The 23,137-nt window shown below is 40.3% G+C and overlaps 3 protein-coding genes across 3 annotated transcripts in view; all 3 read left to right on the forward strand.

Moving 5' to 3' along the window:
• LOC119411682 (trichohyalin) overlaps positions 1-10,184 on the forward strand; it is a 21,395-nt gene extending 11,211 nt beyond the window's left edge. The window contains exons 5-11 of the mRNA XM_037678591.1: positions 5,242-5,354; positions 5,846-5,930; positions 6,961-7,105; positions 7,204-7,322; positions 7,413-7,597; positions 7,698-7,783; positions 9,223-10,184. Of these exons, the coding sequence (XP_037534519.1) occupies positions 5,242-5,354; positions 5,846-5,930; positions 6,961-7,105; positions 7,204-7,322; positions 7,413-7,597; positions 7,698-7,773 (723 nt within the window). The 3' untranslated portion in view covers positions 7,774-7,783; positions 9,223-10,184. The remainder of the gene's footprint in view (positions 1-5,241; positions 5,355-5,845; positions 5,931-6,960; positions 7,106-7,203; positions 7,323-7,412; positions 7,598-7,697; positions 7,784-9,222) is intronic.
• Positions 10,185-11,102: 918 nt separating this feature from the next.
• On the forward strand, positions 11,103-13,649 carry LOC119412127 (beta-crystallin B3-like). Its single transcript, XM_037679103.1, is given in 8 exon segments — positions 11,103-11,127; positions 11,883-12,078; positions 12,080-12,208; positions 12,405-12,486; positions 12,621-12,736; positions 12,837-12,969; positions 13,071-13,213; positions 13,385-13,649. Coding segments are annotated over 8 exon segments (1,089 nt in total).
• Positions 13,650-14,831: 1,182 nt separating this feature from the next.
• cita (citron rho-interacting serine/threonine kinase a) overlaps positions 14,832-23,137 on the forward strand; it is a 38,725-nt gene continuing 30,419 nt past the window's right edge. The window contains exons 1-8 of the mRNA XM_037679204.1: positions 14,832-14,933; positions 15,067-15,211; positions 16,939-17,114; positions 18,831-18,932; positions 21,865-22,007; positions 22,258-22,351; positions 22,446-22,652; positions 22,822-22,975. Of these exons, the coding sequence (XP_037535132.1) occupies positions 14,832-14,933; positions 15,067-15,211; positions 16,939-17,114; positions 18,831-18,932; positions 21,865-22,007; positions 22,258-22,351; positions 22,446-22,652; positions 22,822-22,975 (1,123 nt within the window). The remainder of the gene's footprint in view (positions 14,934-15,066; positions 15,212-16,938; positions 17,115-18,830; positions 18,933-21,864; positions 22,008-22,257; positions 22,352-22,445; positions 22,653-22,821; positions 22,976-23,137) is intronic.

Raw genomic sequence — 23,137 nt, forward strand, 5'->3', positions numbered from 1 at the left:
TGGCATAAAACTGAGGAAATACAAGCACCAAAATTGACTGGGTTACATTTGCCTTTGGTATCTCCAGCTGCTTTGTGCTGCTCACGCTTAGCTGACTTCTCTTTCCAGGACTGTGTCATTCTGTCAGTGCCCATTGCTCGAGCGGGCTCAATGCATTCGTTGATGATCGTTATAAATACAGTGCATTCTGAAAGTATTCACAGCTCTTCACTTTTTCCACATTTTGTTACGTTACAGCCTTATTCCAAATTGCATTAAATTAATCTCTTTCCTCAAAATTCTACACATAATACCCCATTATGACAATCAAAATATTTTTTGAGATATTTTACAAATTTATATAAAAAAAAAAAAAGAAGTCACATCCAGATTGAGCTCAGATGCAATCTGCTTCCAGTGATCATCCATGAGATGTTTCTAGAACTTAAATGGAGTCCACCTGTGGTAAATTCAGTTGACTGGACTTGATTTGGAAAGACACACCTGTCTATAGAAGGTCCCACAGCTGACAGTGCACGTCAGAGCACAAACACCAAGCATGAAGTCAAAGGAAGTGTCTGTAGACCTCTGAGTCAGGATTGTGTTGAGGCACAGATCTGGGGAAGGATACAGAAACATTTCTTCTGCTCTCAAGGTCCCAGTGAGCAGTGGCCTCCATCATGGAAGAAGTTTGGAACCACCAGGACTCTTCTAGAGCTGGCCGGCCGTCTCAACTGAGCGACTGAGGGAGAAGGGACTTAGTCAGGGAGGTGACCAAGAACCTGATAGTTACTCTGTCAGAGCTCCAGCGTTCCTCTGTGGAGAGAGGAGAACCTTCCAGAAGGACAACCATCTCTACAGAAATCCACCAGTCAGGCTGTATGGCAGAGTGTCCAGATGAAAGGCACTTCTTAATAAAAATCACATGGCAGCACATCTGGAGTTTGACAAAAGGAACCTGCCTGAAGGACTCTCAGACCACGAGAAACAAAATTCTTTGGTCTGATGAGACAAAGATTGAACTCTGTGGTGTGAATACCAGACGTCATGTTTGGAGGAAACCAGGCACCGCTCATCACCAGAACAGTACCATCCCTACAGCGAAGCATGGTGGTGGCAGCATCATGCTATGGGGATGTTTTTCAGCAGCAGGCACTGGCAGACTAGTTAGGATAGAGGGAAAGATGACTGCAGCAATGTACAGAGACATCCTGGATGAAAACCTGCTCCAGAGCTTTCATGACCTCAGACTGGTTCATTTTTCAGCAGGACAGCAACACAAAGCACATGGCCAAGATCTCAAAGGAGGGGCTTCAGGACCACTCTGTGAATGTCCTGGAGGGGCCAAGATCTCAAAGGAGGGGCTTCAGAACCACTCTGAATGTCCTGGAGGGGCCAAGATCTCAAAGGAGGGGCTTCAAGACCACTCTGTGACTGTCCTAGAGGGGCCAAGATCTCAAAGGAGGGGCTTCAGGATCACTCTGAATGTCCTGGAGAGGCCAAGATCTCAAAGGAGGGGCTTCAGGACCACTCTGAATGTCCTGGAGTGGCCAAGATCTCAAAGGAGGGGCTTCAGGACCACTCTGTGAATGTCCTGGAGGGGCCAAGATCTCAAAGGAGGGGCTTCAGGATCACTCTGTGAATGTCCTGGAGGGACCAAGCCAGAGTCCAGACTTGAATCAGATTGAACATCTCTGGAGATGTAAAGATGATGAACTTGTGGCATCATATTCAAAAAGTCTTGAGGCTGTAATTGTAATTTTGAGGAGACTAATACAATTTGGAATAAGGCTGTAACAACAAAAAGTGGAAAAAGTGAAGCGCCTGAATACTTTCTGGATGCACTGTAGATTTGAACTGATGTTTCATTGGCACTTGTCCTCCAACAGAAATCTCAGATCGTCTCAAGTATATTTTCTTATCTAAACGTCAGACGAGCTTTTTGCACATTCCCTTTGACAGTGACAAATACTTTGAAGCAGGTGAACCTCAAGAAAAGCAGACGTTGCCTCAACACGCTCAACCATACGCCACCTTCACACACTGTCACACACACAGGTAGCTTTAAACTCATGACGGTTATATGTCTGCACTTGTCGAGCAGTTCTTGTCCTCGTAAAAGATCTCAGGAATCTGGAGGCAGTTTGGGCTCTGTGCCTTTTTAAATAAAATCAGCTCTAACGGCGTTTGTATAATAGCAATGACGCAAATAAAATGAATTGTAAAATATATGCTACTTGTACGGAACTTTTATTTAAAAGGTTCCCATAATATTTAGCTGTAAAGTGACAAAAGTGTTTCTTTTGCACTCGTTTAATGAGTTCATTTAATTTTTTCTTGTTAGTTTCTGCACTGTTATTGAACATACCAGTGCAGAATGGTGCGTCCTTACTAAAATTTAAAGGTAGCATAGAATCTCACATTCCTGCTGTGTGTCCTCCTGTTATGAAAAATATACAACAAAACATTTATTTTACTGTTAATGCTAGGTTTCATAACTTGTTATAAGAATGAATGCTACAAAAAGAGAGAAAATATTATCCCCCATATTTATGTCTGTTGTTAACCAGGAGGAACATTTGTTATCACAAGCGTTGGTTTAAAAGCAGCAGGCTTACTATAAAAAGACAATATTTCTTTGTTTAGACCAAGCTTGCTAAATCTGCTTTAAGCTTTCTGTCACAGAAAAAATCAACTGAAAGTGTTTTACAACAAATCTATCTGGTTTAACGCCTTTATTTACGTTTGCCAATCAAGCATTAACAAATCAGCAACCAAACTTAGCTGTAAACCTCAAACAGGCTGTCAAGCAACGCTTGCTCTGAAAGATGCTGTGATTTCTTTTATAAATTAGATAAGGATGCTACACTGCTCACCCTAAGTCCAAATGCAGTTTTCCATTGCTTTGCAAATCCTTCTTTTAGCTTAATGCTAACATGTTTTACTTTTTGCATTATCTTTTCATAAGACAGTGAATTTATGTAATAAAGTCTGAGAACTTTGCTGCATAAGGTGCTGATATTTGCCTCATGAGTTGACTGAGGCCCAAACAGACAACAAATATGCTACAATCAAAGCACCAAAACATTGTGGAAGTTACACAATATTTACTAGATTTATTTCTCCTAAAATATGTTCAGCTGAAGCCCACAAAATACTCTGCAGCTCACATTCAAAAATAGTTCTACTACACTATATGTAAAAGTAATTTGCAGTTTTTCTGAGGCGGGGGATTCTTTTGCACAAGTCAGACATTCACTTGAAAATTAAAAAGCAATCCTGTCATGCTGTCATTCAAATTAAATCTGTGGGATTTACTAGAATTTCATAAATGATGATGAATACCCTGATGTAAACTCTTTTAAAATGTGTTGCTTTATCTGCAATTTTAGATTTTTAGGGTTGAAAATAAAGAGGATTCTATATTACCAGTACTTTTGTTGTTGCTAGTAAATACATAGACTTCCTTTTACTTACCGTATTTTCTGGCTTATAACTTGCACCTTCTTGGATAATTTGCATGCCACCGAAACGACGTATTTATGGATTTTCTTTCCATATCTATAAACCAATTTTTGGCTGAGGTATGAACATTTTCATTCATTCTGACTGAAAATATTGAACACTACCATTTTCAGCCGCTAGATGGCACTTAAGTAGTATGGCATGCTGTTGTGTCATGCAATAGGTAAAAGTGGCTATTAATGACACGATCGGCTTGCCATAAACTGACGCCTTCGTCCAGCTCGCCTGGAGCAACCATCAAATCAGCTTCATTTCGCTGCGTCGCCCCGACAAGATGCAACTAATTTGACCATTGAAGTGCATTTATTAAGGAAAAGTTAAACTGAGACACACTTTGACTATAATTTCGAGCAAACAAATAATTGTTTTTAGGTGGTTATCTTGTTAAATTTCAAAGAAATGCGCAGCGAGTCCTTCCTCTGCACGCTCCAGTTTCCGCAAATCAATTTCTGAAATGCAGCTGATTTGACCATCAAAGTGCATTTATTAAGCAAAAGCTCAACTAAGACACACCTTTGCTATCATTTTGAACAAACAAATAGTTGTTTTTAAGTGTTAATCTTGTTAAATTCTTGTTAAAGTCCTCCGTGCATGCTCCTGTGGTCGCCATTTGGCATCCAAGCGATTTTTAGCACAACACCGGCCCACGTTTCCCGATTGTCAGCGGTGACACATAATAGATGCGACTTATACGGTGAAGCGACTTATTTATGTTTTTTCCCACTTTAACATATTTGGACTGATGTGACTTATACGGTGGAAAATACGGTAATATGTGATGGTTACGGTCTTGGAATGACCACTTGGTTTTGCTTTTTAATTTTTTTTTATTTTTAAACGTGCTTAATATAATTTATTTAAACTATTGGACGATTTCAGCGCTTGTTAAACATATTCACAGGTTTACTTTACTAACTTTTATAATGGTCCGTTAGTTCCTGGCTAAACGTGTTGCAGTGAAACAGTGTCTGCTGTGGTGGACTTTGTTTTCTGCCTCTGAACGCACCATGTGGTTATAGGAAAATCACCAGAAGCCCATTCATTCATGCTGCTATGCTGCCAGATAACAGGCTTTGTGCAAATGAAGCCTCCCTGTGGGCTCCGAGCAATAAACCGCCCCATGAAGAAGAAGGGCGCTGATGTTTACTGGAGTGTTATCACGTTTCCAGGTGACACTATCAGGCAGAAGCATGAGTGGGATGAGTCCCTTGAAAACAAAAAGTGGAGTGAGCTCAGAGGAATGTTTTCGAGGAAGTGCGGGGCTGGTTTGTCATGAAGTGAATTTGTTAGCCTCTGCCACGTTGTGTTTGAGTGCACGCATCTGTGCATTCCAGCATGTGGGCGTGACATCATGACTGTGTTTGTGCACACAGGTGTGTAAACTCGTGCATGTGCGAGCACACCCACGCGCCCGGTGTTTAATGGGGACAGCCCAGTGTCTGTGACCGGCTCATTAAAAGACGTATGCTTGGCCGGTCCTCAGTCTTTCCTTCCTCTGCAGTTCAGGGATGTTGGCTCAGTTCACAGTCCCCCCTTCACGCACACACACACAAACACACACAACTCCACCCCTCCTGACTCAGCTCCAGTTTAAAATCCTGACATTGTAGTTTACAGAGCAAAGTTGAATCTTAGAAAATTAAAGGCAGACTAGTTACAAACATCGTTATATTGATTCATCGCTGCTTCTTGTGTTTGTTTTTACTTTTCTCCGTTTAATTTGTGCTCTACTCGCAGACGCAGGTTAACACTTACTTCACAAGTGATGAGGAGAAACTCACGGATGCTCTGTCAGAAGAAGAGTCACATCCACCCAACGACATCTGTGAGAAAACATCTGGAACTGACAGGTAGGGAAACAGTTCTCACATTAGGTCAATAAATAAAACCTTATTTATCTGGAGTATATCTTACTGGCTTCAGTTTTTTTATTTTTTTATTTGTTTTGACGAATAAAGACAGGAGTTCACAAGTTTAGGTATCAACCTTGTGTGTTCATTTACCTACCGGTACTCATCCAAATGATCATACTGGAAGATACACCTGAAATAAAGGCTTACAGAACAAAGCCAGGAGGAGCAGCAGGTTCAGTGCAATCAGTGATGCATGCATGATCAAAATGTTTATTTTTGTTTGTTTGTTTTATGTTTTCATGAGTACTTGGACATCAAACTGTACTGTTGTATTTTCCAAGAGTTTACGTCAGTGTGCCCCCTTGTGGTTAATTGAACACACCACAAGCCTTAAAAGAGTAGCTTGGTGAAATATGAACTAAGATTATTTTTTTAGCAGTAACTTTTCTTTTCCACACCCAGTACTAAACATGTTTTTTTGTTTCCAGTCCACAGCTCGTCCCTGATGTCCCCTCTGATGGTGTTGATGCCACTGAGTCTCACAAAGAGGCAGATTTCCCTGCATTCCCTGAGGTTTGTGATTGTTTCTTAATCTTCACCTTTTATAAAGCGCATCTGATTCTTATTTACTACAACCTAAACAGTGAATTTAGTTTAGACCAAGGGTGCCCAATACATTGATTGCGATCTACCAGTCGATCATAAAGGCATTGAGGGTAGATCGCACGGGATTAAAAAAAATATATGTCAACCTCACGTCACTCCTCACTATGACATTTGTTACTTGCTTGACCTACAGGGCAGCCAGTCGCAGCCCTCATTCTCTCAAACCAGGTCTCAAAATGGAGATTTTCAGGGAAAATATTTATATTTATCCATATTTATCCCCCCCATGAAATTCTCTGCGTGTGAAGATGCATATGCGCACTACAGGCAGCTGCAGTCAAAAGTTTTTCTGCACTAACAACAGTTATAATGAATGGCAGAGAGCAGAGTGTTTTGTGTGCTACTCACCCTTTATTCAGCATGTAGGAGCAAAACTAATAAATCCAGTTACAAAGAGAAGTTAGTGTATTCACCTGTTTGGACGGTAACTGTGATCATGCAGACGTTGCATGCTCGATGGATGCAGCGGAGCGCCAGGGTTGCCAGATAAATTTAAAATATCTTATTTACCCCCTGTTTTTCTGTGCACATGATCAACAAACACAACACACACATCATCTTAGAATATCTTTACTCAGCACATGACAGTTTAGGTCGAAATACTATCATTTTAAAGCCAGGGTGCTTTTGTTCATAATTTCTTATCTGGCAACCTGACTGACATGGACTACAGCGTTTTTCATGTAAACATGCTCATGTTTTGTTTATTACCCCCAGTAAACATTGAAAAAACACCAACATTTCCACAGGTTGTTCTTGTGTAAACAGGGTCTTATAGTAAATAGATCACTTTGACTTGGTCATTTTAAAAGTACCGGTAGCTCGCATGCTGAAATAATGTGAGCACCCCTGGTTTAGACAATGCAGTATGTTCATGCGAATGAGTTTTTGTGGGGGTACGTTGTGTTAATGCTCCATTTTGTGTGCCCTACAACAGATCTCCACTCCTCTCCTTGATACCAGCTCACAGAGATCTAAAGCACAGCTGAGTCGGAGGCGAACTCGATCGCGTCCATCACGCTCGTTCCGTGCAGTGTCAGGTCAGACAGACGGACTGGACTGGAGCGTCAATCCCCCCACAGGTTAATACGTTTCGTACATTCTTTCAGCTAAAGAACAAAATGATATTTAGAGTGTTGGTTTTCTGCATGTTTCACTGATCTACTAACTTTGTTTGCAGGCGAAGAAAAGACACAAAAGGAGTCAGCTTCTGAGGAGAAACAGCCCAAACCAATTAATTCCACTCCCTCCGCTCAGAAAGTTTCTGTGTTTCCTGGTTTGAGCCCTGCGGCCCTACTCGTAAGTTCTCCCAGGGCTTAAGCGCATTTTTGCGGCATGAATATAACGTAGACGCCTCTTGAATGCAGTAAAATGTGTTTGATGTTAAAGGCTGAGATAAAGAAGAAAACATGCGGAGGAGGACCTGCAGTAGAAGAGGACAAAGGAACAGAAGAGGAAGAAAATCCAAGTGGAGAAGTTGCACCTTCTCCCTCACAGCTTTTGCAATCTCCTCGACTGTACAGTTTCGCAGGAGCTACACGGGTTCTACCACCCATAGGCAGCAAGGACGGAGGGTACGCGCATACTATGACTGGAAACTTTATAAAAATATGTTAAAAAATGTGTAAATGTGCGTGGAGAGAGTAAATAAAACATGTACTCTGTGTCCATCAGTGCCGTCTCCTCTCCAGCGTGGCTCAAAGAGCTGAAGTCTAAGCAGCGTATGACTCAGCATGGTGGTAAAACTTAGCCAGACACAAGTGAGTAACTTTGTTTCTTAAAAAAAAAAAGACTAACATGTTTATTTACGTGGTCAATTATGTTGTGGTGTCTTTGGTACAAAAAACCCCAAACAAAATCAAAGTATCTTTAGATGCAGATTTTTACGACAGCTCTGTTTGTGCCTCATCAACAACAGCATCTTTCCTCATTGTGAGCCCCTTTCCCCACATTTTGTAGTCCAAACAACGTTCTTTAGTTTAGTTTAAACCATATTTTTAACATGTACAATATTTCTACAAGATTTTCTAATCATTGTGTTTGTCAATGACAGTTTTTTGGCTCATTAAAAACATCATTAAGAGTTTAAATATCACTAAAATAGAACAGTCTTGGTTTTATTTAAATACGATCGGCATCCTGTGGATTTTATAAGATTTGTGGAGCTTTTCAGGATTTACCTGATCAGCCATTGATTGACAGATATGAATGGAGATAGACAGATTGAAGGTGTGTAGCTTACACTGTGGTGGAGATAGGCCTGTCACGATAACAAATTTTGCTGGGCGATTAATTGTCTCAAGAAATTATTGCGATAAACGATAATATTGTTTGAAATGTGACAATAATTAGTAATTATTGTCAAATTTAAGGAGAAATGTTAGTTTGTTTTGCATGTAGTACCTGTTTACAACCACTGGTTGTCAGTATAAGACTGTTTGAACCGAAGGATGGATAGTGAGGGAGTGAGCAGCGTGTCTCTTTTAGAAAAATGGGAGGGAGGCCCCATGACGTGACATGGGCTGTCTCTCTTTGGTTCTCAAAATGGCGGACGCTCGGTGTGGTTCGAGCTCTTTAGCATAGCACTTTTCACACAAAGCTTTTAATAAAAAATCAGTAAACAAGTTCTCAGCTTCTTTTTGCAGAGATAAACGTTTTACACGAGGGCACGGGTTTCAACCGTGAATTTTGGAGCTTCGACAAGACGGAGGTTGTTTTTTTTTCCCGAGATCGGCCTGTTAGCTTAGCTTGTAGCTTAGCTTCTCATCTTAGCTGCTTTTAACGATCCAAAAACACAATTTTGGAGAGTTAAAATGGATTTTAAAGAGAAAAGGGGTCATTGAAGAGCACCAGAGTTGAGCTTTTCGTCATCCAGTGTCTTCAGAAAGACAGGCCTAGGTGGAGACGGCTTTATTAGAAAAAATTAAATCCTCTAGTTTATTGCAACACGCCATGCTTCAACAGAAAACAAGACATTAATAGCAAACCTATAAACAAGTAAATCTTAACAACATTTTATCTTATTTTGATCAAAACTGCACATTTACATCAGTGCCTATGTAGGCTCTTCACTAAGCTTCAGCATTTTGAGGTATACTTGGAAAAATAAAGATAAACATAAATTAAAAAAAAAAATCAATAATCAGTCATGTCAAATAAATCTTGCTTTTGATCTGGTTTTATCTTCTGTTTCCTTCAGGAGTGCCGTCGCTCAGTTTCAGCCAGCTCGTCTCAGCCAGCTCGTCTCAGCTTCAACATGGCCGCTCCATCTTGCACCTTGAGAGACGGAGTTTTGGGCCTTTCCTTAGACCCCGTGGAGAACAGATTCTCCTCCTGGACATGGTGGCAATAAAGACTGTTTATATCTTTTAAATGAAAAATGGTGCCAAGGATGTGCACAGTCACTGTAATGTGTTTAAAGCCAAGTAGATGTTTATTAAAGTGGTCTGGAGGGTGAAACGTACTTTACAGAAAAGCCCTGTTACTGCTTGAATGTACAAGACCATCAGAAAGGGACTGATGACTCTGAAACCTTCTTCAACAGGGTATTTACATGTTTGTCTTTATGCAGTTGTCACAATTAATATATTGCTTTATCTAATCTTTAATCCTAAACCAAACAGATTGTCCCAATCTTAAACTTCTTAATCTCCTTTTAGCTTCATTCTTAAGATCTTGTTTTGATTTTTAAAAGGCTTTCCGATTTAGTGAGGATCAATCCGCAACCATACACATGTAAAGAAATATGGAACAGAAGGTATATACCTTGCATGTGTTTAGTTTGTTTTTTATATTATGTATCCAAAAATGAAAAAAGCCTAAAGCACTTTAAAACAAAACTATGACAACATTTTACCTGTTCAGTGCAACTGAGCTATATATCATGTACAGAACTTATTAACAGTCCAGGGAGTTATAGTTATTGTTGTTAAAGCGTTGCCAGACTCAGATAAAAGGGGTTTTATTAACATTATTAACACAGTAGCTTGTTATAACATTCATGGTAGTCTGTCACTTAAGGAAATGTGTGTATTTTTTCTCAAACCTGGAAAATGCTTTAACCAACTCAAGATTATTCTACGTGCCTTTATAATGCTGAATAAATGAATGTCATGGATTATGTGATCATTTAAGATCATCCTACTGTTTTTAATGGAAATGGAGGGAATTTTATTAAAACTCTTTTTTAATGAAATGAAGCTGAAGTGTGTTCTTTACATGGGAAAACCAAACATAACAAACGTGACCAAATGACTCGCTCTCGAGATCATCGTAGATAGCTTGGGAGATTAAATAGATCTAGATATAGATAGCAACATATGGAGAGCTGTGGACGTGAGGAAGAGAAACTTTATCCAAAGTGGTATAGATGGAGCCTGTATTTGAGAATTGGAGTTGCCTGTTCAGTAGCTGGAGTTTTAGATCAATTAACTCATGAAATGATTTGTTTGGATGACAGGAAAGAAGAAAAAAAAATTGTAAATGAGGACATGAATGAAAATGGCTATTAGCTGTGAGCAATTTACAAAAACAGTGGTGGTAGGTAGATGAGAACTGAAAGTATAATATATTTTTTAAAGGTGCTACCATAGATGCCTAATCTCCTAACATGGTGGGAAAGGTGGATTAAAGAATAACAGCGTTTATAGAAAGTGGAACCAATTCTGCTAAACTACAAGCAGAATTCCTGCTTGACACTCAAGTTGTAGTTCTTAAACACTTTTCAAAACTCTGAACAATTGTCTGCATTGGGCTCAAATTTCATGAAGAAATCTCTTGTTTTCACAAGGAACACACGGTTGTTCAAAATTCTAAAATGAATTGCCCTACTATGCACACCGACTCATCACATAGGCAAACACCCATCACACAGTTTTACAATTAGCTGTCAGAGCTTTAGCACGAAGTGGCAACAGGTGAGATCTTCAGTTTTGTAGGAATGGATGCCAATATTGGAAACAGAGGCAGAGCCAAAGGAGCGAGAGGACTAGGACAGGGAGAATGATGACGAGGAAGGTCCAGGACCATAATCTGAGATCCGAACCACTTTGGTTGAACATGTTCAACCATGGTCTAACAATGAGGGAGGCTGGTCAAAGAGCAGGTACATTTAGCATCCATCATCTGGACTTTCTGAAATGAGAACAGGTAAAAAAAAATCTACTCTCACTACTGCACATCAATACATTGCTCGAGTACAGTACAGTATTGTCTGTGGACTGTTCTGTAGGACTGTAAAAAATTATGTTTCAGATATTTGGGCGATGTATTCATATGTTCTGTGCAGCACGGTGGTGCAAATGGTACAGCTGCTGCCTCTCAGTGAGCAGGTTACCCTGGTTCAAATCCCGGTCCAGGAGCCTTTCTGAATGGAGTTTGCATGTTCTCTCTGTGCATGTGTGGGTTTCCTCCAGGTACTCCGGTTTCCTCCCACAGACCAAAAACATGCATGTTAGGCTGATTGGTAACTCTAAATTGTCCCTAGGTGTGAGTGAGAGAGTGAATGGCTGTTTGTCTCTATGTGGCTCTGTGATGGACTTGAGACCTGTCCAGGGTGTCCCCCGCCCCTCACACAGTGACATGGGCACCAGTGACCCCCATGACCCAAAAAGGAAGAAGCGGGTAAAGATAATGGATGGATGCGCTAAGGCAGATTAAACACAATGTATGCACATGATAAAATGTGATGTCATTAATTCAAATGAAACATTTTTGTTGAAGACATAAGTGGGGAAAAGACAAAACACTGAGTCAGAGAGGAAGATAACTGAACTGGTCAAAAAGTGCTGAGTGAGACTGATTCTTGTCCATTCTCTTGGCTGGCAGTCAGTGCGTGTGCCACCAAAGGATCATGACCAGGATGGCAGTGTGGGCAGAGCTGTGTAGTGCTTGCCAGCGTGCCAGGGACAGAGGGCAAACCTATTGAGAAGCAGTGTGACGGACACAATGGGTGCGACAGACTTGCTGCATCAACAGGCTTTTTGCTGCTGTGGCCATAAATAAACCATAAATACCCCCACTGGCATCCACTAACCGCTCGCCAGGCCTCCACAACCACACACCCTCACACTGAGACAGGCAAAAGCAACAAAACAAAAGAAAAACCAAAAAACAGACCGAGACAAGACAGAGGAAGGACGACGAACGTGGTGTCTTTGGGGTGCAGGAAAGCACAAGTCTTTCAGGTAACAAAAAGATCAGGATTATAGGTTCACACGTTTTAATGTAAAAAAAAATGCTCTCAAAGTTGCAACTCTGTTGTTTATGTGCAATTTTGTTTACTTCGATAATTTATAAGTTACTTTGTGTTTAAACTTTACAAAAGATGTTGAAATCAAAGGTGTGTTTTTACCATTTATCTGTTAAATGCTGTGTTTGTAGAGAAAACATGACAGAACAGCAAGGAAGCCCAGACCAGCTGCCTGTAGGGAAGGGCCAGGGAGGAGCTGGTGCCACATATAAGGTACAAGACTGAACGAGATGATACATTTTGCTGTTGATTTAGTAAAGACACCAACTCAAAAGATGGAATGAAAAACCGAAACGATTGTTGGATTTGAGAAGGGTCATGCCTCTCTACCTGCTCTTGTCTTGCAGTTGGCCGTATTTGAGTTTGAGAACTTTCGTGGAAAAAAGGTGGAGCTGTCTGGTGAATGCAAAGATGCGCTGGAGAAGATACAAAAAGTTGGCTCAGTCATTGTTGAGTCGGGACCGTGAGTGAATCTCGTTTCCCCTTGAATTTCCTGTGGTTTTTTTTATTCCTTTGAACATATGTGCAGATTTAATTGTAATGAAATGTCTGTGTGTCGTCAGATGGGTGGGATTCGAGCGTCCAGGATTTGCTGGAGAGCAGTTTGTGCTTGAGAAAGGAGAGTATCCCCGCTGGAGCACATGGACCAACTGCCAGAGTAGCTACACCTTAACCTCCTTCAGGCCTCTGAAAGTGGTCAGCAACCATTAGGACATTGTTTATTGACTTGGCATTTCTAAGTGTCACATTAGCGCTTGTAAATTTTGGTGAAAGGCACGTGCTTCTGATCTCTTTAGGACAGCGCAGATCACAAGTTGCACCTGTTTGAGAATGCAGGCTTTGAAGGGAGAAAGATGGAGATTGTCGACGATGATGTCCCCAGTCTGTGGGCTCATGGTTTCCAGGATCGTGTGGCCAGCGCAAAGGCTATCTCTGGAACGTAAGATGCACCTTCTCATTTATAAATATTGTAATCGTTTCCGGTATATAAAAACTGAACCCAAACGCAATGGAGCCATTGAGTCTTCTAGTGAAAGAGAATTTAACGTGCCTAACTGATACAAATGCTTTTGTAACTATGGCTCTAAAACTGCTTCTTTTCACTTTAAAGGTGGGTGGGATACATGTATCCAGGCTACAGAGGACGCCAGTACGTTTTTGAACATGGAGACTTCAAGCACTGGAACGCTTGGGGAGCCACTGCACCTCAGATCCAGTCCGTCCGACGTGTGCGGGACATGCAGTGGCACAAAAGAGGGTGCTATGTTGACCCTGCACCAGTTCCAGCCCCCGGCCCTGCCCCTGCCCCAGCACCACCCAACCCCAACCCAAATCCTAAACCCACTCCAAAGTCCCAAACTCAACCCCAACCCTAATAGCACATCTCTAAAAAATCCTGGTCAATTTGGCTCCTCATCAAGGAAAGCTTTCTGACTATAGTTTTGGAAACTGACCATCTTGAAACATGTATCTCTGTTGGAAATAAAGGTTTTGGCCCTGATGTTGGCTTTGTGCAAGTTGTTGCATGTTTATTTTGCATGAATCACTAACAGACTTGGATAAGTCTTTAAATTAGGTGCGCAAGCTAAAACAGCATAAACAATATGTGTGTGTGTGGTTGGTCACCTTTTAAAGACCTTTTTCTTTTCCGATATACTGTAATCACATAAAGACCAGTAGTCCTTAGACCAAAGCCTGGTCCCAATACTGAGGAACTTCATTTTTGGGTTAGACTTAGGTCTAAATTGTGGATTAAGTTTAGCTTAAAGTTGGGTATGAACTGAAAATGCTTGGGTTTAGAGTTAGGCTACAAAAATAAATAAAGGTCAATGCAATGCCCTAATATGTATTAAAAATACAAACGTGTACACACGCGCCTTAACAGGTAAAAAGGCTCTTTGTATGAAAACAAATTTGGAAATGCTAATTTAAAAACGCAAAACTGAAAGTTAAAATTTTAGTGTTGCTTAAGTTAGTGGATAATCTTTTTCGTTTTGTTTTCAACTCTAATAATGTTGTTATAATAACGTCACAAAATGTAATCTTTATGTCTTTATGAGAAAATAACCTCTCAGAAGAAGCGTTTCCGCCTGTGCTTACCCTGCAGTGATTGGTTAAAAATTGCACATAGACCCGCCCATTTAGAAGCAGCTCAACCAATGAAATACCGCGTTCATTCACCAGGCTCGCGAGGTGGGCGGGAAACGCGCAAAATTTGAAAGTTGACCAGTGGCCAGCAGAAGATAACAGTGTGCTCTTGTACATTTTGACTTTAACCCATGTAAAACTCTATTAACATCTGCATGGCAGTCTGGTGAGTATTGTCATATCGCATTGTTTTACTTTTACATTCATACTGGAAGATAATGTCGGTTGTTTCGTTTTGCTTTGTTAATAAAGTTAGGGAACAGACGTTAAGTTGCCGTTAGCTCACGCTAAAAGAATAGCTGTTGACACTGGGTGACTGCTCCGTTCGTGACTAATATTTCTGTCTCGATGCTTCGTGTATGTTAACGCCAACTGTGACAATCGCTCAGGTTATCTGCGCTTCGGAAACCATGCTGAAATTCAAATATATGAGTCAGGGAAGCCTGAAAACACTCGGTTCCTCCGGCGACCCCATCACCGCCCGAAGCTTGAGACTCAACCAGGTGTTTCAGGTAAAGCTAGCATGTTCTCATACGTCAGTATGCGCGTGAGCCGGGTTGTTCCAGCCTCTAAAAACGGTTGAAACTCGCTGCAGTGACCGCAGAGTTGACTTCCCTTTCCTGTGTTTGTGCTTATTGTCTCCAGGGGAGAGTGAGCCTGTGTGGGCAGCAGGGAGGAGGATGCTCTGTTGGACGGGAGGAGTTTCTGGAGGCTCTTCTGCAGCTCTACCAAGAGTGCACCTCCCCGGAGCTCATGAAGATACATCACGTAGCCAAGTTTGTCAAGAAATGTAAGCATCACTTTTTTACTCGTGTGGGAAAGTTTTTAGTCTGCCGTGTGTAGGAGTTTTTAAACCACAGCCAGACCTTTTTTTTGTAATTTAAAAAAAACAAAGATCAACATTTCTCCAGGCATTCTGAAGATTTTCTTTTCTTTCCAGTCCTCTTGACCATGATAGATCACATGGACAGGTTTTTGACTAGAATGCGAAGTTTTTCTGTGCCAGGCTTTTTTATTTATTAACCTTTTATTTAACCAGGTCAATCCCACTGAGATCTCTTTTGCAAGGGAGGCCTGGGCCTAACATGCATGTTTTTGGTCTGTGGGAGGAAACGGGAGTAGCTGGAGAAAACCCATGCAAGCATGCGAAGAACATGTAAACTCCACACAGAAAAACCCCAGGTCCAACCGGCGGGGATTGAACCCTGGACCTTCTTGCTGTGAGGCGAATGTGCTCATCACTGAGCCATCGTGCATCTAGTGTTAGTCGTGCGTTTAGTATATCTGGCTGTTTTACGCCAGTTTATTACCAAGGAGGTTACGTTTTCAGTAGTTGGTTTGTCTGTCTGCGCCCAAGATTACTCAAAAAGTTATGAATGGATTTCCATGACATTTTAAGGAAAAGAGGTTTTCACAAAGAACAACTGATTAATTTTTGGTGATGACTTGAATCAGGATTTCTTTGTGCTCCGAGTGCTTCTAGTTATTATTACTAGTGTTAGTATTTTTTTTTTGTCAGTATATATTTTTAATTTACCAAAATGTAACAATAACTGATTAACTTGAATGAATGTACATCTAACAAACCTTAGAAAAACTTGTATTAGAATAGAAGGGCATTCTTAAAAAAATACAAAATTATGGGCTAAAGCAAGCAGGTTGTGGCAGCTGCTGCTGCATCTATATTTTCCTACTTTGTAATTAAGTACTGTATGTGTACAAATATGGATAATTCAATTTCCGTTCAATTTGGTTTATTTATATAGCACCAAGTCACGACAGAAGTTTTCTCAGGGCACTGAACAGAAACATTCGCATATAAAGTAAGGAAGTGCCAACTTTTTAAAAGTGTCCAATTTAGCCCAATTAAGTGGATTGTTTCTAATCTATAATCTAATCTATAACAATAAAATCCTGCGATGACTTCACACAGGACCTGAGAAATTTGTTGTCTTTGGGTTGTTTAACTACCGTATGTGATATGTCGACACATTTATTAGTCTTACAAGTTTAGGATTGTTTTCAGATCTGAATCTTGGTTCAATAGGTTCACACACAACCCAAAACATTCCTGTGAACATGTTCGGGTACTTGAGTGAAAATCAGAAAAACAAAGGTGCCAAAGTCCACGGTAAAATTTTATAAAAACCTTCAGAGAGCCTTGAGAACTATTGATCGCAATTATTTTTAATATAATAATAGTTCTTCAAAGCAAAATGGACATAAATAAGTGATGACTCATTATTTCCACACAGCTCTGTATATTCATGTAACCAGTAGACCATTTAGGAAATGTTAGTAGTAATTTGTTATGTATTTTGTTTGTTACGCAATATGCACATTTTAATTGACCACATCATAAAAATCAACTCAAATCCATATTACCAAATCAAAAATTAAGAACTTACAAATAAAAATCATTTAATAGTAGTCATATTAACTTTTGAATGCCCATTTATTCTGCATGTGTACCTGTAAATGAACGTATTGTCTGAAAACCTGTTTTTTGTTGCACAGATTCTGAAGTGGTCTCAGAGCTGCGGGCCCTGCAGCCAGGGCCGCAGGACTTTGAGCTATGCGCTGTGGTGGGTCGCGGCCGCTTTGCTGAAGTCCAAGTGGTCCGAGAGAAAGCCACCGGAGACGTGTGTGCACTTAAAGTCATGAACAAGACGGTGTTACGCACCCAAGAAAATGTAAGCTTCCTCAATTTTATTTGGCTAACAAAATACCTCAACAGAATGGTAAAATCTAGAAGTAATATTTTATTACATTTTATCACAATCAGGATGCTGTCCTTGCAGGCCTTGTTAACCTTTATTAACACACACAGTGTTCAATAGTTGTAATCTTTAAAAGGCCCACAGGAGAGCACTGTGGGGCTGAATAAACTAAAATCATATCGGGATATTTTTGCCGTTCACAATTGTGCTTTTCAGCATATGACTAATAGAACAGACCTCAGGCAGAATAGTACATGAGCAATGACAGGAAGAGATGTGAAATGAGCAACAAATTGCTCAGTTTGAATGAGCAAGTGATGTTTTGTTCATGCCACCACTTTGATTTATTTAAATGGTATTTTACTGACAAAGTAAGCAACATGAAGCAAGGCTGTAAAAAGAGGTCATTGAGTTTGTAGATCAAAAGTTCATTTTTTTGGATTAGTGGCCATCCAATATCTAAATATCTGACATATATTTTGGAAAAATTTCAATACAGAATCCAATAAAAAATGGACTTTAACAAAAATTATTTCAATGTTAATTCATGTACTGTCTGCATTGCTTTTGTTTGCTAAAGTAGAACACACTGCCTGCATTGCAGGTATAGGAGAAAAAACTGAATACACACAGCTGGTAGCTGAACTGCAGATGTACATTTTTATTTATTGACCTTTTAAAATGTTCACGAGTGAGGGAAGAATAGAGCGTGAGATTGACAGACGGATTGGTGCAGTATTGCGGACTCCGTACCGGTCTGTTGTGGTGAAGAGAGAGCTGAAAGCTCTGTTTACCGGTCAGTCTACGTACCTACCCTCACTTATGGTCATGAACTCTGGGTAGTGACAGAAAGAATGAGATCGTGGATACAGGTGGTTGAAAGGAGTTTCCTCCACAGGGTAGCTGGACTCTCCCTTAGAGATAGGGTGAGAAGTTCAGTTATCTGGGAGAGACTCAGAGTAGAACTGCTGCTCCTTCACGTCGAGAGGAGCCAGTTGAGGTGGTTTGGGCATCTGGTAAGGATGCTCCCTGGACGCCTCCCTAGGGAGGTGCTTCAGGCATGAGGAAACCCCAGAGAAGACCCAGGACACGCTGGAGAGACTATGTCTCTCGGTTACGCCTTGGGGTCCTCCCAGAAGAGGTGGCTGTGGAAAGAGATGTCTGGACCTCCCTGCTCAAGCTGCTGCCCCCGTGATCCAACTTCGGAATAAACGGAATGGATGAAACCTTTTAAAACTCCTCTGTTGAAGAAACTCCTATGAAGTCTTGACCACAGTTTGCCTAGATATTTCAGGGTCTAGTCAATAAATATTGAGTTTTCTTCAACAGTCTTTCTCTTTGCCACTCTGTCCTAAAGTTTAAACTGGTGAACTTTCAGCAACAGCTGTTGTATGACAAGCTCTTCCAACTCATCTGCTGAACCTTCAGTGTTCCCAGGTGTCATGGTGGTCTATCTCTACTCTTCTTCTTTTTACGTGGCCACTCAGTTTGTGAGGACCGCCAGCTCTCGGTAGATTTACACATGTCCCTTATTCCTTCTATTTCACAATGATGGATTTAACAGAACTGGAGATGTTTCCCTGTAGGTCTATGAAAAGCCTTTTGTATCCATCCCCTGATTTGTAGGCCCTTGGATTGTCTGCATTACATGTACATATACAAATGTTGTCTTTTTTTATTTTTTTGCAGGTGGTTTTTCATGAGGAGGAACAGAAGATCCTGTCACTGAACAGTAGTCCCTGGATTCCACAGCTTTTATATTCTTTCCAGGATAAAGATAACGTCTACCTGGTAAGACTGAAGTGTTTAAGTAATGGCTTAAAGTAATTTCCTGTTACAATTTAGAATGCACTCAAAAATTACATCACTCAGCCATTGTTATTGTAAGACATTGTGTAATTGGAATTTAAATAATAAAACCCAATCAATTGTTGGACTTATCACTTCACGCACACAAATACTCGGAAGACATTAATGCAATGCTGACAACTTGGAGAGCGTTTATAATTTGTCACAGTAGCCTAAAGTTGTTAGAAAATGAAAAGAGCTGCAGTTTCTATGTTTCTTAGGCAATATTCATTTTTATTCACTGAAATAAATTATTTTACCTGTGGAGCTCAGCATGGGGTGTGCTCACAGACCCTACTGGCACAGTTTTCTCATTTAAAACTGGGCCACGTTCAGCATAATGGTCTTGGACTTTGTCTTCATTCTTAATGTTTGCTTCTTAAATCAACCCTGATTTTTCACCACCTCCGATCTTGTTCATTTGCAGCATTTTTCAAAACTACTCGAACTTATTCCAAACCCAGATATTCTTTGTTTTAAATGCACCTAACCTGCTTCTTCCATGACTTCCCAAAAGTGTTTATAAATCTGCTTCCTGTGTTGTAATGCCTTGTTAATCCAACAAAGCAGCTGATCTCAAGGGTCATCGATCATTCATATCACATCCTGCAGTTGTACTGCTAACACTGCTCAATATAATGATTGAATCAGCACCACTACAACACTTGGAAATCATTTTTAACAGCTAAAATAATCCTCCTACACTTCCTCTGGCCAAAAACCTTTTTGCTATTAATTTTTGTGTCTTTACAATAATGATAGAAGGTTTGAGCAGATCACTTTTTGACACACTCACTAATCCTTCTTGGTTAATGTCACAATGATCAGCTTAATCACCAAGAGCAAAGCACCTGCTAGATAAATCTAACCACATACCAAGTATCAAAGCTGTTTTGTTATTTTGGGCGGCTGTGGCTGAGTGTTTAGAGCAGTTGTCCTTCATTGCAAGAGTTGGGGGTTCAATTCCATATGCTGAAGTGTCCCTTGGCAAGACACTGAAGCCCTCATTGCCTCCGATGTGTGTCCCATCGGTGTATGAATGTGATAAAGCGCTGATTATTCTTTGTAGAGATGTAGTAGAGTGCTGTATGAATGGGTAAATGAGGACACAGATTGTGTTCAAGAGCTCTGTGTATTTTGATAAGATGGAAAAGCGCTATATAAGTACAGTCCATTTACCTGCTATTTTTCTCATTCACATTTTTTGCTAGTGATACTACTAAATGTTTGTTATATTTGACTCTCAGCGAAATCCAACAGTCCTTCCTACTACTAAATGCACTGGACTTTTCTCAGTCCTCATTGTGAAAATACAGAACTGTGTGCAATAACCTTTGAGCGCCACTCACTTCTTCATGTCTTGCTTCAAAATGCTCTTAGAAAGTCTAATAGTCATGTTCTTTTTTTTATTTATTTATTTTTTGCTATGGTACATTTATACATGTATTCAGCCATGTCACTTTGTATGTTAGAGCACAAGACAAATCTTACTCTTTGTGTAGGCTGTAGGTATCTTAGTCCATGCATAGGCCTGTCGCAATAAACAATAAATCAATTAATCTCATGATAAATGAAAATTATTGACCTCATTTTCATTTATCGGCTTTATCGTTTCTTCGTGTCTCTCTACTGAAGACACCGGATGACAAAAGGCTCAACTCCAGTGACTCCTCCCTTTCTTTTTTCTCTTTAAAATCCATTTTAATCGTCCAAAATCACGTTTTTGGATTGTTAAAAGAAGCTAAGCTACGAGCTAAGCTAAACGACCTCTTCTGGCTTTTCCGTTACTAAAAACATTTCATGGATTTTTCTCTTTAATGTTTATTTAGCACACAAATCATTTGAAGTTTAATGTAAAGAAACAAAATTGTCCTCCCGCAATAATAACATTATACTCTCAATAGTCCGATCTTTTGCCCCAAATCATTGCTTTTTAATTTTTTAAAACCAAACTTATAGTGTACCGGTAATTACTGCGGACTGTTAACCTCACAGTATCTTTTTCGATGACCTAAGCTAGCTAAAGTTGAAGAAAAGGCATTTTCTGCAAAGCCTTAAATAGTTTAGGACTGTTTGACATTCTTTCTAGCCACTTGTATATCTTCCTTTATATCCCTGCATGTCTGTCTCATCTCCTTTTTTCTTTCTCTTTACACTCCCCCTCTTTCTCACCCTCCTCACAAACTGAGCATGGAGGAAAATACAAAGCATCCATCTTTACCCGTGTGTCATAGAGGCACCCAGTCTCCTTGTTGCTAGGTAACACTAGAGAATGCTCCCGTTCATTCAGACTTGCAGACCATTCATGCACCAGGGGCTCTCGCCTGTTATGGCTGTGTGGAGGCAACCACAGAGCTTCAATTAACTTGCCCGGGCTCCTTCTTCTCAAGACACAGAGAGCAGAAAACGATGGTCAACGTGACTGCAGCTACTTTGTCTTTTTGAAGCTTAAAAATAATGTTTTGAATAAAATTTCAGTTGTGGCTCGTCTACTTCACTGAAATGGTTTTTGTTTTGATCAGAGGCTTAAAAGCCTCACAGGGATTTTGCAGTTATTCCTGGTGTATTTTTAGCAATGCTTTGACTGCAGTATCACAGATGAATCAGTAATAGTATCCAGATTGTTACATAACTGAATCTATATAGAAAATCACTACCAAAGTAGATGGATTTAAATAAATCTTTGATCTGAGCTCTACACCCTGAATACAGACGTATTTGCTTTAATAAAAGTCTGTATCTTCTTATTGCTGATCAGTAAAATTCAAACACATTCTTTCATATTCATTTGTAACACTGGTCTTTGTTTTTGTTTTGCTTTCTGGCAGTTTTCCTTTCTTTTTGACTATATTTGTGTATCTGTGTGTGTCTTCAGGCAATGGAGTACTTGCCAGGCGGTGACCTCATGTCTCTGCTGAACCGATATGAGGACCAGTTTGATGAGTCAGTTGCTCAATTTTATTTGGCTGAGTTGGTAGAGGCCATTCATGCTGTCCACCAGCTGGGTTACGTCCACAGGTAGGAGACGGACTATTAAATCCACTCTCTCACTGTCAGAGTGTTTATCTTGAAGAAGACAGTGTAAGTAGATGGTCTGAGTAGCTATTTTTTTTTTACTTTCAAGTACTTTAGTCACAAAATTGGATTTGACTTCAGAGTATGATGGCATGTAGTGTATAATCATTGTTTCACAAATGAATGCTGCTGAATTGTACTCGGGGCTTTCTAAAAGCAGTATCAGATGTCTTGTAAACTATCCACTTTTCAGAGATGTAAAACCTGAGAACATTCTCATCGATCGGACCGGCCACATTAAGCTAGCTGATTTTGGATCAGCTGCAAAACTGACTGCAAACAAAACAGTGAGTGGAATACAGAGTTTGGCCCTTTGTTAACTTCAGTGGCCTTGACAGTGTTTAAACTGAAGTGTCTTTTTAAAAAAAAAAATGTTTCCAGGTGGCTGTTGCCACTGTACCTGTCGGGACCCAAGACTTTCTCTCTCCTGAGGTCCTGACCGCTATAAATGGGGGTCCTCACAGCTCTTATGGGATCGAGTGCGACTGGTGGTCCCTTGGGGTCATCGCTTATGAAATTATTTATTCCAAGTCACCTTTTTCTGGTGGCACTTCTACCAAGACGATTCACAATATTCTCAACTTCCAGGTATTGATCAGTGATTGCATCCGGTCTTAAAAAACAAAACAAAAAGAAAACCGACAAAATAAATGCATTTCCTACCCCGGTACTCGACTAGAATCAAATATGCAAGTTCAATATAGTAAAACCTGATCAGTATTTATATTTATGTAGTATCTGTTTTGTTTGCCTGCAGAGTTATTTAAAGTTTCCAGAGGAGCCACGTGCCAGTAAGCAGTTTGTTGACTTGGTGCAGAGCTTGCTGTGCGGAGCAAACAAACGTCTGGGTTTTCAGGGACTCTGCTGTCACTCATTCTTCTCTAGTATAGACTGGAAGAACTTACGGCAAGGTGAGGGATTCCCTTCCTCTGACTTTCTATTCTCTTGTGTTTGAAGGGGGGAGAAAGCCTCAAATGGGTTTAAATAGTGATATGGCTGTTGCAGCTGTGTTATTGGACAGATGAGTAATAGCTTGTTGTGAAAGATTAATACTGTTTATGATGTGCATTAAG

The sequence above is a fragment of the Nematolebias whitei genome, chromosome 7 (assembly GCF_014905685.2).
Source record: "Nematolebias whitei isolate Nwh7 chromosome 7, NemWhi1, whole genome shotgun sequence".
Classification (NCBI taxonomy): Eukaryota; Metazoa; Chordata; class Actinopteri; order Cyprinodontiformes; family Rivulidae; genus Nematolebias; species Nematolebias whitei.